Source organism: Saimiri boliviensis, chromosome 5 (genome assembly GCF_048565385.1).
Source record: "Saimiri boliviensis isolate mSaiBol1 chromosome 5, mSaiBol1.pri, whole genome shotgun sequence".
Lineage (NCBI taxonomy): Eukaryota > Metazoa > Chordata > Mammalia > Primates > Cebidae > Saimiri > Saimiri boliviensis.
In genome coordinates this window covers 61,082,842-61,098,830 of record NC_133453.1, presented here as the reverse complement: position 1 = coordinate 61,098,830, position 15,989 = coordinate 61,082,842, and the positions used below count along the sequence as shown (strand labels likewise).

The following is a 15,989-nucleotide window of genomic DNA, read 5'->3' as shown; positions in this document are numbered from 1 at the left end:
ATTGAAGCTGAAAAGTGATCTAATCTATCCCCACCTGCTTGTTTTATATCTCCTTCCTGTACCTTTCCTCAGCATTTTGGGTACCTTCTTACTTAGCATGTACTGGTTTTTGTCCTGTGTTAACTGATGCACATAGGAAAGTTATGTCTTGCCTTGCCTTTGAGTTCATTTTAACCCATAGTCTTACTCTTGATATATACTTTGTAAGTGATTTTTAAGAAAATAAGGGCTGGATGTGGTGGCTCACACCTGTAATCCCAGCACTTTGGGAGGCTGAGGCAGGTGAATCACCTGAGGTCAGGAGTTCAAGACTAGCCTGTCCAATATAGTAAAACCCTGTCTCTACTAAAAATACAAAAAAATTATCTGGGTAGGCTAATTTTTAAAAAATTACTGGCAGCAGTTGCCTGTAATCCCAGCTACTTTGGGAGGCTGAGGCAGGAGAATTGCTTAAACCCAGGAGGTGGAGGTTGCAGTAAGCTGAGATTGCACCATTGCAGCACTCCAGCCTGGGTGATAAGAGCAAAACTCTGTCTCAAAATATAAAACAAACAAACAAAAGAAATGTGTTTTCAGGAGGAAGAGAAGAAGCAAAACAATGTTGCTTCTACTATGCCACAGAGATGACCTTTCCTCAGAGAAACATTAACCCAGCTTAGAGAAAAGGAGTCATTTAGTAAAAGTTTAAATTCTGAGTCTAAAACCGAGACTTCTTAGAAGTTCTTCTCATTTAAAAAAATACTAAACTTACTAATTGCCCCTCCCTCATTTGGTTGTTGTATCACAGCTTAGCTCAGTCTCTCTCTCTCTCTCTTCCTGAAAGTAGAATGCTTATTTTCCTCCGTACAGGGACTTTGATCAACCACTTAATTCTGTCTAAGAATCTCCTCTACAACATTCTGGCAGCCTCTATTTGAACAGTTTTTCTGAAAGGGTACTTTGAGAATGTATGCCTTACTTGTGTTAAGAATATTTCCCATATGTAGCAAAGATTTGCCTTCCTGCAATTTCCTCCAATGGATCTGAACTCGCCTCCTGGAGCTACGCAGGAAGTCCAGCTGCTCTCCAATTTTAACAGCTCTTTGACTGGAGAATTGGTCCAACAACCTGTCTAAGCCTCTTTCTTTGTGTCAGATACCCTCAGGTCTTCTTTTGCCTCAACTCTCTTTCAACATCTTGGTCACTTCTGGGAGGTCCCACTCCCACTGGGCCACAAGTTCCTTCATAGGAGAGCAGGGACATTTGTTGACTTGATGGCCTTTCAGGGACAGACAATGACAATTCTTAAATGACTTCTTCAGGTAACCAATGACTCTGCACAGAAGAATAATGTTTTACAATTGTCTGAAAATTTGCAACAAGCTTATGAGAGAAACTTGAATAAAAATCCAGACCAGTCTCCCAACTCCTCGATCCCTGCTAGGGAGGAAATTATTTCCTAATTGAGGATTTGGAAGAAGGAAGTGAGCATGCTCAGATCTGTCTCTATGAGGCCCTCTCTTTTGGTTTTGCTTTTCGTAACATGCGGGGGTTCAGGTTGGCTCTAAGGCACAAAAAGCCCCTGGAGGTGAAGGCTGTGGTTGTCTAGATGTGCACCCAAGTGGACTGGGAACATATTTAATCTATTTAAATCAGACCTGAAGTTTGGGGAAACCCACTAGAAAAGTTCAAGCCATCCAGCTTTAACTGGTTCCTGACTCCCGTATCTTACTTTTATCTGGTGCCAAACTCAGGAAAGGAATCCAAGGCTATCATTTTTTCACTTCTAACAATTCCTAAAATAGAAAAAGTACTTTCCTCAGAAAATACTACTACCCAATAATTTCTACTATCAATACGAGGGAGAAAGTTTTCTCATATCTTTTTCTGGAACCATTTCAACTCCTCAATAAACTTGTTTGTTTCTAGAGTTGTTTACTTTCCAGATGGTAAGTCATCAGTTGAATCATTATCTTCTTGACCTATATGATATGTTTTTATTAAGGTGATTGTATTAGTTCATTTTTTTAAATAAAAATCACATGGGACCATTGATTTATACTGAATTTGTAGTCAGCTAAAATTTCCCAATCCCTCTATCCATTAATGCTACTGATGAAAATGTTGAACACAGCAGTGTTTAGAACCAAGTCAGATATCTTTGCAAGACAGACTCTCTCCAAAGTTGATGCTAATGAACTACTTAACACTCGCGTACAATTATAACTCAGTCAAACCTTCATTCAGTACATATTTCTCCACTTATCTTAAGAGAGCATCATGAGTGTGGTTATCAAATGACATCTTGAAACCATAACAAATGATGCCTATCGCACTGACCTAGAATTACTTATTTAGTAATCATCTCAGGAAGCAAGATTAGGTGAGTTTAACATATATGCAAGTGGTTTTCTGAGAAAATCTATTTAGCTCTCGGCACTTCTGCTTTTATTCTTAAATAAAAAATGAATGTATTAAATTATCACAGGTACACCAAAACTATGTACATCTATCATGTATCATATAAAAAAATTTAAAAATTTTAAAAATGCAAATAAGATTTCAGTTTTTAAGTCATTATGGAAACATTATTTTTTTTATTTTCATTTTTGAAATGGAATTTTGTTCTTGTCGCCAAGGTTGGAGTGCAATGGTACAATCTTGGCAACCTGCACCTCCCAAGTTTAAACAATTCTCCTGCCTCAGCCTCCTGAGTAGCTGGGATTACAGGAACCCACCACCATGCCCAGCTATTTTTTGTATTTTTAGCAGAGATGGGGTTTCGCCATGTTGGCCAGGCGGGTCTTAAACTCCTGACCTCAGGTGATCCACCTGCCTTAGCCTCCCCAAGTGCTGGATTACAGGTGTAAGCAACCTCACCCAACCAGAAACATTTTAAAACTCACTGAGCTATATTTTCTAGATCTGTCTAGTTTTCAACTGTGAAAATAGTATCCAAACACTGACACATACAAATTATTTGTTAATATTTCTCCACCATAAAACCACATTTTTGATCGAACTCCTTGCTCTACTCTTTCCCCCCTTCTCACTACTGCACTTAACTAGTCTTAAAAAAAAATGTGTGTTATTTATTCAGAAAGGGTTAAATAAATCTATGGTTTTCAGTACAGACAGGGCATATTTGTATTAGCCTAATGAGTTCTGGCAAAATAGCTGGGAAACTCTGATCTAATTCACAAAAACATAACTCAAATCTCGATCTGCTTTTCTTATATCAAGTCAAGAGGCTGATCGTTGTCATTTTGTTGATCCCTTTTCTTTTCCCACCTTCTAAGTATGTGAATGGCCTGTGGTCTTATCTTTAAGTTCTCTAATCGGTCTCTATATACTCAGCCCCTCAAAGATATTACCCACTTACATATCTAGTAAACAATTAACTTTTAATTAATACTAAATCTATAGTTTCACATCTTATCTCTGTCAGGACTTCTGAACTCTCATTTCCACTGGTGGACATAGTCGCTTGAATTTACAATCATTGCCACGTAGGCAGAAAAAGTGACTGGAAGGGAGAATACGGTGATATTCCTACATCCATTCAACTAAGTGGGCAGAACCAGTCCTCAAAGTACATAGAGCAGAGAACTACTTATGTGGTAAATCTGAAGGACCACAAGACTTCATATTCCACAATATCTCCATAACAGATAGGCTTATTTTAGGGTAAATAAGATTTAATGAAGGGAAGTAGGAAGTAAACAAAGGAAGGTATTAAGCGTAGGGCTTGGTCTGTGAAAGGCATTCGTAGAGAAGGCCCTTAGTGGGGGCTTTAAACAGCAACAGGTAATATAGTACTTTGGGGCACTTTAGGTGGATGAGGTAAAAGAAAAGGTGAAGAAGAGCACTTAGTCTCTTCCCAATTTGTTTTCAAGGCAAGTGTTTCAAGAACATCTTCCTATACCTGCCAGGTGATCAGGATTTGTCTGTGTGTGTTTGGGATGGGTTCCTGCACAGCCCCCCTCCACCCAGTCTGATAAGAGCACTCCACTGAATTGTTTGGTGTAAAAGTATTTTCATGTTATTGCTTATGAACAGATGAATAGGAAGAGGGGAAAGGTTTGTCATGGACATCTACAATATCATTACAGAACAATATTACAAAACAGCTTATGTATATGCAGTAGTTCCCGGGAGCTCCCGTTTGGTCTTGTGGGAAAAGCATATGGCTAAAATTCTAGAAAACTGGGATGATTGCCAGTTCTTACACTACTTTCTGTAATTTTTGGAGGGCAAAATATTTAATACCTTTTGGCCTCAGTTTCCTCAACTGTCAAATGAGATATGATCAGATGACTGTTAAATCCCTTCTAACACTAAAATTCTATAGTTCTAAATAATGGCATTAGAAGCCATCATCTTCCACCAAATAGCTCCATGGCTTTAGGTGAGCCTGTTAATACTGTGTGCTTCCATTTAACCTTAGGAGTGTTCAGATATTACCATGGATTTAGCTTTGGTGCTCACATTGGGAATAAAACACCATCACTAATCTGTTAGCAGTGCTATGTGCGTTGTATTTAGTGAACTGCCTAATTCCACCTGCTGCATTTTTGGGTCAGTAAAATGAGAAGTACTTTGTCATCTCCAGGAAAAAAATTCCTGTGTTGAATATATTCTTGTAGTAATTCAGTAGAACTATGCTTTTGGACTCGAATAATTTCCTCAGGAAGACTACCATCATTTAAGGGTATCAGAATTGACTGAGATAATACCAGGACAAGCTTTTCACTCGGTGCTACCTCTCTGCCCACATGGGGTAGGAGAATCATTACATCTGATCTACATATACATAATAGAGACAATAAGAGGGTAAATGTGATTGAGATACTTAAAAGTGAAGATTTCTGCCACCCTTTCATTTTGCTGTCTACACCAACTGCACTAGGACATGAAATGATGTTAATAAGAATTCTTGACAGCTATAATTGTAGACCTTCACTTACACCCAAAATGACTGATGCTTTATCCTTTTAGTTTATGTAAGATTAAAAGTGATTTTTTCCATGAAGGTAAATCTTGCTTTGTTTTTTAAATTTAAAAGAATTCGTTTCTTCTAATAAAACAAAAAAATCAAGAAAAACTACTTTTACTAAGTATAAATTATTTTTGTTTGCTTTGGTAGCAATAACTTTTGTTTCTGAGTTCTTAGTAAATGTGTCTGGTTCACAATGCAGGAAATTGTGCTGAACTAAATAAAATAAAAGATGAGATGTTGGATTTAGCAACTCTTAGAAACCTTTTTAAGAAAATGTGGTGCATTTAAGGATAGTCTTTATTATATTTACCAGTCATTCTCAATTGAAGAGATTTTATTTTAATAGATGTTATTGACATCTAGTGATATCAATATAATAGATGTTATTGACATCTAGTGATGTCAAATTCCTACAATGCATAGGACAGCTCCCTACAACAGCGAATTCTCTGGCCAAAATGTCATAGTGCTGTGGTTGAGAAACTCTGATTTAGACCAGTTGGAGTAACCACAGACCATTTAACATAAGAGTAACACCCAGCAACATGACCAAAGTTTGGCAGCTTTCCTTTGCCTCAGAGAGGAATCTGGGTTTAAGCGGCTCAAGCCCTTACCACAGAAAAGACAGCTTGCTTAGCAGTACTTGCTGCCTGGTGGTTGTATAACTGCAACAGGCCTTGACATGGATTTAACCTATGAAAAAAGGACCTACCAAGAAGCTGAAAGAACCATATTGACTTCAAGGAAAAATAAATCTTTCTCCATGAAATAACTGCTACCAATGGAGAGGGTTTTTATTTGCTTTTAACTCTCATGTCACAAGAAGTATATTTTATTAGTTTGAGGATGGTTGAGAATAATGTTGACTCTGATTGTTCCTTCATCTCCTCGGGAGAGAAACATTAGGAACAGGCATCTTGGCAAAGCAAAAAGTCAAAAGCTAATTACAGTCCGGCAGCTACGATAGAGAGTGAGCAACTGAGGCCGCAAACCAACATGATGTTGTGATTTAAATAATACTTTCAAAATCATGACACATTTGCATTTTTGTATTTGTAGTTGTTACATGCTTTAATTTATCAGTAAGTGCCTAAGTTTTAGAATAATTTAAATATTTCTCTAAATACTTCAGTATTGATATTCCAGCTGAATTCTATGTTTTGGTAAATGTTCCTGGAAATATCGTCTTAGAGGTAGAGTCTATGGGAACAAGATAGTATCTAATTTCATGTACTAAGGTTTGCTAGTGGGTTGTTAAAAACAACAAAAATCATAAAAATATGAGAAAAAGAGAGAAATAAAATTTGAAGTTGGGTTGGATATAAAAAGGCAATGGAAAAGGCAGCTAGAGATGGGAAAAATAGAAGTGGCTTGGGTGACATGGCATTTAAATGGCTGTCCCAGTGCTACTGTGAAATGTCATGGTTTCAGTACTCGATAGTGAGAAGCTCACAGGAAACAGCATAGCAGAGAGAAGAAGCACTAAGTAAGGAGCAGATGGGAAGTAAGGGAGGAGGAAACTCACATTGCATTTACATTGGGAAATTCTATTTGAATAGATAAGAAGCTTGCAATTCACTTTTATTTTGCAATGCGCAATGACTGTACCCTCAGAGCAAAAGTAATGAATAGCTGAGGTTAAGTAGTTTTCTTTACCTTATTTGTTTCTTCATTGACTGTTGTCTGCTTATTTTTTGCTGGTTCCTTTAGCAAGTCAATGTAATCATCATGGAAGTCTTCCAAATTTGGATTCATCTTTAAAACATCTTCCTGCTGTACAAAGCAACAGTTAGTGAGAGCCTGAGCCAGGAAATTTGGAGGAACAGTGCCATACACTAACTACTTGTAAGAAAACATAGACCACTTGCAATCTTTCAGCAAATGTATTCCACAAGAGACTGGTATACTCCCATGATGTGTTTTATAAAATTATCCCTCCCAGCTCACAGTTTCCCTCCTGCCTCATTCCTTTGATAAAGTTCATTGCCAGTAAAAATTGGTTGTTGAAAGGCCCAGCAGGAAAAAAAGTAATCATTATAGTAGGATGCTCCTGTGGGAGCATTCTCTAGAGAAAGGAATCATTATGCATGGCAGTGATTAGGAGAGTCTGGGGAGTAGCAGTGAGGTAGAAATGATTAAAGGTCTCTAGGGGAGAAGAAAGTAGGAAATCCAGAGAATCTACACACGCAAAATACTGGGGAGACTCTTGAAAAGATGAATAAAATATCACTGAGTATAGTAAAGAAAAACAGCAATTGAGAGCACAGGATGCTTTATGTGGTTGAAGATATTTTGTTCCTTGTATTTCATGGGGCTCAGTTTTAGTCATGGAGGTAGTGGGGATTTGCAAAGTGCTGTGGAGTCAGTGTGAGAGCCGAGAAGACTCTGCAAAGATGGAAAGAGCCACTGGTATCCCACGTGATAGAACATACCAGTTTAGAATGTTGATTACACTGCAATAGAAGAGTCTCTATTCAACCTGCAACACAATCCTTAGCTGGGTCTTAAACAAACAGGTATGCTCATCAAAATGCATATGCAACACTGGCTCAGAGCATTCAGAGAGACCCACTAATGGGGAGATTCTGCTTTTAGTCCCAACGCTAAACTGAACTGGTTTGTATTGCTCTATGAGTAACTCTGCTTTGGTATGCAGTTGATATCTTCTTCCAGAATATCAGCTGATGTGGAAAGAATGCTAGATTTTGAATTAGATCCAAATTAAATTTGAGATCCACCACTATTGATTATTGGGCCCCATGTAAAGCACTTTTACCCTCTTTGGACTTTCCCTTTCACCTCTAACACAGAAAACACTCGCTTTCTTTTCATCTCAAGATTATCTGGAAATCACTGGAGATAATGCATATGGAAGTCTTTTGTAAGTTTCAAATTGCTAAACATTAGAAAGAATTTCTATCACTATTTCAGCCTTGATAGGATTGCTGAGCCCACTTTCTATAACCCTTGAAGAGAGAGGCATAGCATCAACCTTCATGTTTAATAACATAAAAAAATAGACATTTGCTATTTTCATACAAACACCTATAAGGTGTTGGTAAGCAATCTTTGGCAAGTGTTTGTTGCATCTGTAACTCATAAAGGTAATACTGATACATATTTCTCTTGCCAGAGATACCCTTTCTCATTTCTACATCCACCTGAATTAAACGTCTTCAAGCACTGAATGATTGTTCTTGTCTGTACCAATCTATTCGGTGTTTACTACAAATGCCAAAACTCTTTCGAGAGAACCTGCTTTAAAAGGCAAATCAGGTCAGGCATGGTGGCTAACTCCAGCATTTTAAGAGGCCAAAATGGGAAGATCACTTGAGCCCAGGAGTTAGAGACCAGCTTAGGCAACATAGTGAGACCCCAACTTTACAAAAATATCAAAACATTAGCCAAGTGTGGTAGCACAGCCTGTGGTCCAAACTACTTGGGAGGTTGAGGTTGGAGGATTGCTTGAGCCTGGGAAGTTGAGGCTGCAGTGAGCCATAACACCACCACACTCCAGCCTGGGCAACAGAGCAACACCCTGTCTCTAGATAAATCAATCAATCAATAAAAGACAAAGCATAGTGTTAAATATTGTGTGGGAGACTAAACTTAGCAAAGCCAGAGTGTTTCCTTAAGTATAATCAAGTAGGATGGGTTGGGATGGCAATAGTAGTTTTATGTGATATAATTACATGTAACAGTTATATGTGATGATTACATTAGTGCTACAGCCTGAATGTTTATGTTCCCCTAAAATTTGTATGTTAAAATCCACACCTTAATGTGATGGTATTAGGAGATCACACCTTCGGGAAGTGATTAGGTCATGAGGGGGAATCCCTCATGAATAGAATTAGTGCCCTTAGACAAGAGGCCTGGGAGATACCCCTCATTTTTCCACCACATAAGGTTAGAGTGAGTACCAGGAAGTCCTCACTAGACACCAAATCTGCCAGCATCCTGTTCTTCAACTTCCATCCTCCTGAACTATGAGAAACAAATGTCTGCTGTTTATAAGGCATCTTGTCAATGGCATTTGGCATAGCAGCCCAAATGGACTAAGACAGGGAGGAAGGCACACAGTGCCATGGGAGATCAGGGAGGAGGCAGCATTTGGGTTTGGCTCTGAGAGATGGTAAGGTTTCAAAAAACAGAGACAGAAGGCCTTTGAAGTAAAGGTTTAGAAGTGGGAAACCCCAGGGAGCATAGTAGATCAGTGGGATATGAACCCTACATGAATGTAGAAGCACAATGGTTTGGAAAGGTGACCAGCCTCAGAACACCGAAAGGCTCTGAATTGGAACTTGACTTGGTGAGGAAGTGTTTGTAGTGGAGTTTTGTAAATGTGAAGATGACACTAGCAGAACTATTTAGGAAGGGTAATCTAGCTTGGTGTATAATTAGGGGACTCCTCACTAGTACAAAAGAGAATCCAGGTGACCGATTGAGCATGAGAAAGAGAGAATGCCATCCTGACCACAGTGAATGTGGAAGGAATGGGGAAGGAGGAAGTTGGAGAGGCTGTGGAAACAGCTTTTTCAGGAAGAATATCCATGAAGGCAAAAGCTAGAAAGGGATACAACTTGGAGAACGTAGATATTATGAAGCCGATTCTCACTTGAAGATGTGCAACACAAATGACAGGAGTGCTGAAGACAAGGAAGAGCAAAGAGTGGGAGGAAGCAGCGAGTTTTAGCCTGTGTACTGGAAGTCAGAAGCACAGCAGCTCCTCAGCGGGTGTGGATGGCGGGGGCGGGGGGTGGTGGTGGTGGAGGTGGGGAGGAAAGGTTAACATGTTGAAAAAGATAACATGAGATATATGGTTTATTATCATTGTGAAGCATTGATGGGAAGCAAATAACTTATATATTAGAAATATTAATAATTTCATGCATTAAAAATTTCAGTTTTCTCAAACCTGATTGGAGAATTTATGTGTGGGTGATAATACAAAAGAAAGAAAAAGCTATGAACAAAGATGTTCATTGTAGTGTTACTTAAAACGGTAAGAAGGTTAAAAAAATCTAGATTCTTAACCAAAGGATAAAGATAATTTGGTTGGGCACCCACTGAATTAAAAGCCTCACAAACTATTTGAATGGAAGAGGCACATAAACTTATGACATGAAATTCCTTCAGAAAAAAAGTGACTGGTAGAAATAAACATAATTCTTCTCTGAACTGCAAGACCACCATTAGACCTCAATAAGAATGATCACAACAGTAATCTTTAGTATCTTCATAGTCCTCAGGGCTACCCTGGAATCCACTTTGCATATCAGGAAACAGAGACTCAGGGAGTTTAAATAATTTACCCAAAGTCACAAAGCCAATCATTTAGGGAGTTGCTATTTCAAGGAAACTGTGCTTTGCTCTACAGCCTTTGCTCTTAATGACCTTGCTGTTCTCTCCATCCTCAAAAACCAGTTCAGCCAGCTATGAAAACAGCAATAATCAAACCAGTTTTTGACATGACATTAACAAAGAAACATGTTTTTCACTTTAACTGGCTTTGCCTAGACATAAACATTTTCTCTGTATTTGTTACCATCAAATTTGTATTCTGTGAAAAGTGATCATGATTAGTTTACTATTTTTATGAGGCAAAGTATTCAATGAATCTAACACCTGAAGAATATTTTTATTTTCTCTGGTGCCACAATTTGGAGAGGGGAAAACCAAAAACCCTGACACCTATTATTTATGAACAAAACCACAGGCTACTTAATTATGAAACAAAACCATAGGCTACTTAATACAAAGTTTACTGGCAGAGTCTTAATGGCACACATTTTTTAGGATATGATCCATGAAAATGTAAACTAGATACCTTAATTGTGTTTAGCCCTCATTCCCAGCAATATTTTTCTCCGCAGTGATGGGAAAGAAATAGAATTAATTATCAGAAACACCCAGATAATTATGTTAGAAAGCTGTGAAACAAATGTGCACATTATGTCCCTTGAGAAATTCTATTAAAACATCTTTGCATCAGAAGACATTTGATTAACAATTTTTATTTATTTTGCTTGAAAATACGTATTTAGGGAAGGAGAAATTACCTTCAGTGTTTCTTCAAGCTCTGTGAGGGACCCACATAATTCAGTCACAGATTCAAGAACCTCTTTGTGTTTTGTCACTATTTTCTCAATATATTTCTGTCCTTCTTCCAAACCTGGGGAGGAGAAGGATGAAACTAGTTTTAAAGGTCAAATTTTTAGCAAGAAAGAAAGTCCAGGTATCAATTCATCTCCCTAACGTCCAGCATAAGGGCTGATTAATTTAAGTTCTTAATAAATATTTGCTGAACAGATAAATAAATAAAGGCATGTTTCTAAAAGTTAGATATTCTAGGAAAATGATTACATTTGCTGTACCAGGCCACTTTCATGTAACCTAAATAATGTTGCTATATGAATGGTCTTAAAGCTCAATTTTCCTCAGTTTTTCCTATTCAGAAAATTCAGTGGTTCTTCACTTCTTAGAGAATAAATTCCTCAGGATGGCATTGAAGGCCCTTCCATAACATGGTTTCAGTCGGCCTCCCCCAAATGTATGTCACTCTAATTCCCTCCTGTATTTTATCTCTGGCCAAATGGAACCAGCAGCTCTTCCCTGAAGATCCCCACAGTAGCTAAGTGTTCCTTCCTCTACCAGGAGTACTGTTCCTCCACTCTGTTTCTGCTGTCAAAATCTAACCTACTCTTTAAGTTTCACCTGAAGTGCCAAGATTTCTGTGAAGATATTCTCAATCTTTTCCAACTGATTTCTCTCTTTCTACTGTAATAAAAATAGCTATCATGTAGTGCATGCTTATTATTTGCCTGTGCCTAAACACTATAACCATTGTTCAATGTAATCCTTGGATAGATTCTACTACTATCCACATTTTACAAATGAGGAATGTGATGCTCAAAATAATTTCTTGCCCGGGCAGGGTGGCTCATGCCTGTAATCCCAGCACTTTGGAAGGCTGAGGATCACTTGAGGTCAGGAGTTCAAGGCCAGCCTGACCAACATGGTAAAACCCTATCTTTACTAAAAATATAAAAATTAACTTGGCGTGTTGGCGCATGTCTGTAATCCCAGCTGCTCGGGATGCTGAGGCAGGAGAATCACTTGAACCGGGAGTTGGAGGTTTCAGTGAACTGGGATCATGCCACTGCACTCCAGCCTGGGTGACAAGGCAAGACTTCGTCTCAAAAAAAAAAAAAAAAAAAAAAAAAGCAGAGGGACTTCTTTAGGTGATTCAGACAATAAATAGGAGAACAAGGATTTCAACCCAGGACTATCTGACTCCACACCGTCAGCCAGGTTGTATTACACATTGTTATGGGCTGAACTATGTCCCTCCATCCTGCCAAATTCATATGTTGAAGTCCCAATTCCCTGTACCTCAGAATTGTAACTGCATTTGGAAATAAGATCTTTAAGGAAGTGGTTAAGTTAAAATGAGGCCATTGGGATGTGGCTCTAATCCAATATGACTGGTGCCCTTACAAGAAGAGGGAGAGACACCAGAGGCATGTGTGTGCAGAGGGATGACTACGTGAAGAGGCTGCAAGAGGTCGGTCATCTGCAAGCCAAGCAGAGCGGGCTGAGAGGAAACCAACCCTGCTGGCATCTTCCTTGGACTTCCAGACTCCAGAAGTATGAGAAAAGAAGTTTCTGTTTAAGCCACCCAGGTAGTTGCATTTTGTTATGGCAGCCCTAGCAAACAAATACAAACATTTTATATCTTTCTTACTCCATTTACCATGCCATGATTTCAAGGCCTAGACTGTGGTCTCTTGAATGCAGGAACCAGGTCTTAGTTGTCTTTATAACAGCTATGGCTTTTTGTAGATCACAGGTATGCAAAAATTTTTTTGAGGTAATTTTTCGGCATGAAAATTCTGAGTTCAGTAATGCTTGAGTAGCTTGCAAGAGTTGATATAATCTTAAAGTACCTTCCTTGATGAAAATTTTAAAAAATGTATAGCTTCCCTACCAAACAGATGGAGACTCATGTCATTCATTTGTTCATTCAGTGATTCATTTATTCATTCAGTGATTCATTTATTCATCAAATATTTGTGAGGCAGTTGGTATGTGCCATTAGACAGTGAATTAACAGGCAAAATCCCTCCTCTAATACAGCTTACACTCTGGTAAGGAAAGCCAGACAACACAAATAGCTATATAAAATGTCAGCTGGTGTTAAGGGCCAGGAATACAAACAAAGCCAGATGCAGGATCTTGCATGATGGGAAGGCAATTTAACTTTTTAGGGGCTTTGTCAGTACTTATCATGCTCTGAGATTGAATAGGCATTGATCCAGGCACAAAAAAAGTTAAAAAATATACTTTCCTCAAGTTTATGGGCAGTAGAGAAGACAAACAAATAGGTGTTTATACTATAACGTAAAATGTTCAGTCATGGAGGAAACGTACACCAGGCTATGGGAGCAGAGTGGCTCCAAAATTTTTTAGTGCACTTACACAGCAACTCCAGCAAGAAGATGTCACCTTAGTTTTCATTGATTTTTCAATCCATATTTTATTATTTTTATATTTCTACTCTTTTTTTCTGGAATATCACGAATAATTCATTCTCAGTCATTTAAGTAGCGCAGGATAGATTCTACAAAATTCATGGCTCTCCATAGATAGTGTTTCATGTTATAAGAGAAAATATCTGACTACAGCCATTGGCAGCCAAATTAAGCATTTTTTATTTTTTATTTACTTATTTATTTATTTATTTATTTTACCAACTATTGTGTCTTCTTTCTGGGCTGCATTTGCCTGGTCACTGGGCATTACTCTTAGTCTCATAGGATCGTTACCAGGAAATTCATGGAACTTATTCCTCAGAGCCCTCAAGAACCATCATCCTCCAAGGACTTCTTAAGTGGTGGCCTCTTTTAGGAGGAACGGTCTCTCAGGATGACATGATACTACCTTTTCTAGTCATGGAAGAGAAGAAAGCAGAACTTGTAAAATGGCAATCTGAGGGGTCGGGCGTGGTGGCTCACGCCTGTAATCCCAGCACTTTGGGAGGCTGAGGCGGGTGGATCACGAGGTCAAGAGATCGAGACCATCCTGGTCAACATGCTGAAACCCCGTCTCTACTAAAAATACAAAAAATTAGCTGGGCATGGTGGTGCGTGCCTGAAATCCCAGCTACTCAGGAGGCTGAGGCAGGAGAATTGCCTGAATCTAGGAGGCGGAGGTTGCAGTGAGCCAAATTCGCGCCATTGCACTCCAGCCTGGGTAACAAGAGCAAAACTCCGTCTCAAAAAAAAAAAAAGTGACAATCTGAGTTCTCCCATTTATTCCACAAGTGAGAGGAAGGTAAAGGAGAATTTTCCAGGTCTTTCTCAGATTCGTGAACCAAAAACCTCATAGAAATGAGAGGGCTGGAGACTTCAGTCTTAGCTTTATGTCTACTTAAAGTATGACTGAAGTTTTCTGTGTTTTTCAAGGGATCAATCTAGTGGAAATTAGACTTTGTTGTTGTTGTTTGTTTGTTTGTTTATATAAGCTGAGTACTGTTCTGGTGTTATTGCCCTAGAGATGATTAATAGGAATAGAGGAGAAAAGAGAATAGAGAAGGAAGGCTTACACAAAGTAGCTGAAAATCTGCAGGCTTCATCTGTTGTCAGAAATTCCTTCCTCTGCTCCCTGTTTGCTTTCCCTGGCTGTGGACTATTACCTTAAACCTTTTCTCTGAATAGGCTGGTGTACTGAAGACCCTGAGGATTTGCCACGCTCTTGCTATCTACTGGATTAGGCTCAGTATAGATTCGTTCAATGGCCAATCACTGGACATCTTAAAAGAGATCTCACCATATAAGCGCCGAGCAAGGTCAGTGGCTTCCTGAATCCTGTCTTCTTGCTGTGGCACTGAGGGTGCAATAAACTTATTGAACTGCTGGTGGAGAATTTTCACAGCTTCCTTTGTCTTGCACTCTGTGGAATACCTTCCAACTCTTACAACTGTGGCACTTGCATCTTCGTACCAAAAGTGACACTAAATTGAAATAGGATAAAGCACAGATAAAAGAGACACCATCCTCTAAAGTTCTTAATTTTGACAAGTGAAGTATCAAATTTTAATTCCCTCAACTTTATGTTCACATTTGCTTGAACTTACTAACTCATGATAAAGAAAATATTAAAACATAATCATATACTTTTGCACTTAAATGTTAGTGGCAGACATAGGTACAAAGATGAAAATAAATATAAATAAAACTATAAGAAAGTAAAAAGATGAAAATATATTTGATTCTCCTTCCTTCTTAGGTTTGCCTAAAATATGATTCCAAGAAGAATGTTGCAGACTTACGAGAACAGGCAGAATAAAAAGCATCTGGCACTAAAAAGAATCCAAATACATGCTAAATGGCAAGAAAAAAGCCAGCATGTTCACAATCCAGTATAATGAACTGATATCATTTACAATACACTGCTAGAGTATTGCCTGATGAATACTCTAATGAATAAAATCTCTTTGTAGAATAAGGTTCAGTTTATGAATGCAGAAATATCATCCAAAGAATAGCATTTCACCTTTTCTTAATAGAAAATAGTTATATTTTCCAAACACAGTGGAGAATGAGACAGTTTCTCATTATACATAACTGTGATGGAAGGAATGTCTGACTCAGGAGTTGGTTTTAAAGAAGTGCCACAAAGGTACAACAAATCTATACATCATATGTAGAAGACTGATCATTTTGATTCTCCTTAATCTGGTGTTAAATCTAGAAGCTCAACTGCGTTAGTGGCAAGGACACTCTGTATCTCACAATAATGGGCAACAAACAACACTCAAGAGCTTCAAGCACAGAATTTCTTCAATATTAAGTGTTCAAACAATACCTTAACTTGTCAAATTTCACATATTTTATGTATACTCTACCATTTATCCTCTTGACAGTATCAACAACAAACACCAGTAACAACTTTTTGTAGCTGAAAAAGCACAGTATCACTTTTTAAAATAAATATTTTCAAGTTCTGT

The 15,989-nt window shown here is 38.3% G+C and overlaps 1 protein-coding gene across 5 annotated transcripts in view; it reads right to left on the bottom strand.

Moving 5' to 3' along the window:
- The window catches only part of CCDC141 (coiled-coil domain containing 141), a 227,616-nt gene that overhangs the window by 25,251 nt on the left and 186,376 nt on the right, over positions 1 to 15,989 (bottom strand). For 4 of the 5 annotated variants that reach the window (XM_074399405.1, XM_003921815.3, XM_074399404.1 and 1 more), the window contains 3 exons: positions 14,810 to 14,993; positions 11,041 to 11,153; positions 6,635 to 6,751 (listed from right to left, as the gene is read on the bottom strand). In XM_074399405.1, the coding sequence (XP_074255506.1) occupies positions 6,635 to 6,751; positions 11,041 to 11,153; positions 14,810 to 14,993 (414 nt within the window). The remainder of the gene's footprint in view (positions 1 to 6,634; positions 6,752 to 11,040; positions 11,154 to 14,809; positions 14,994 to 15,989) is intronic. The other variant, XM_074399403.1, reaches the window with a different exon arrangement.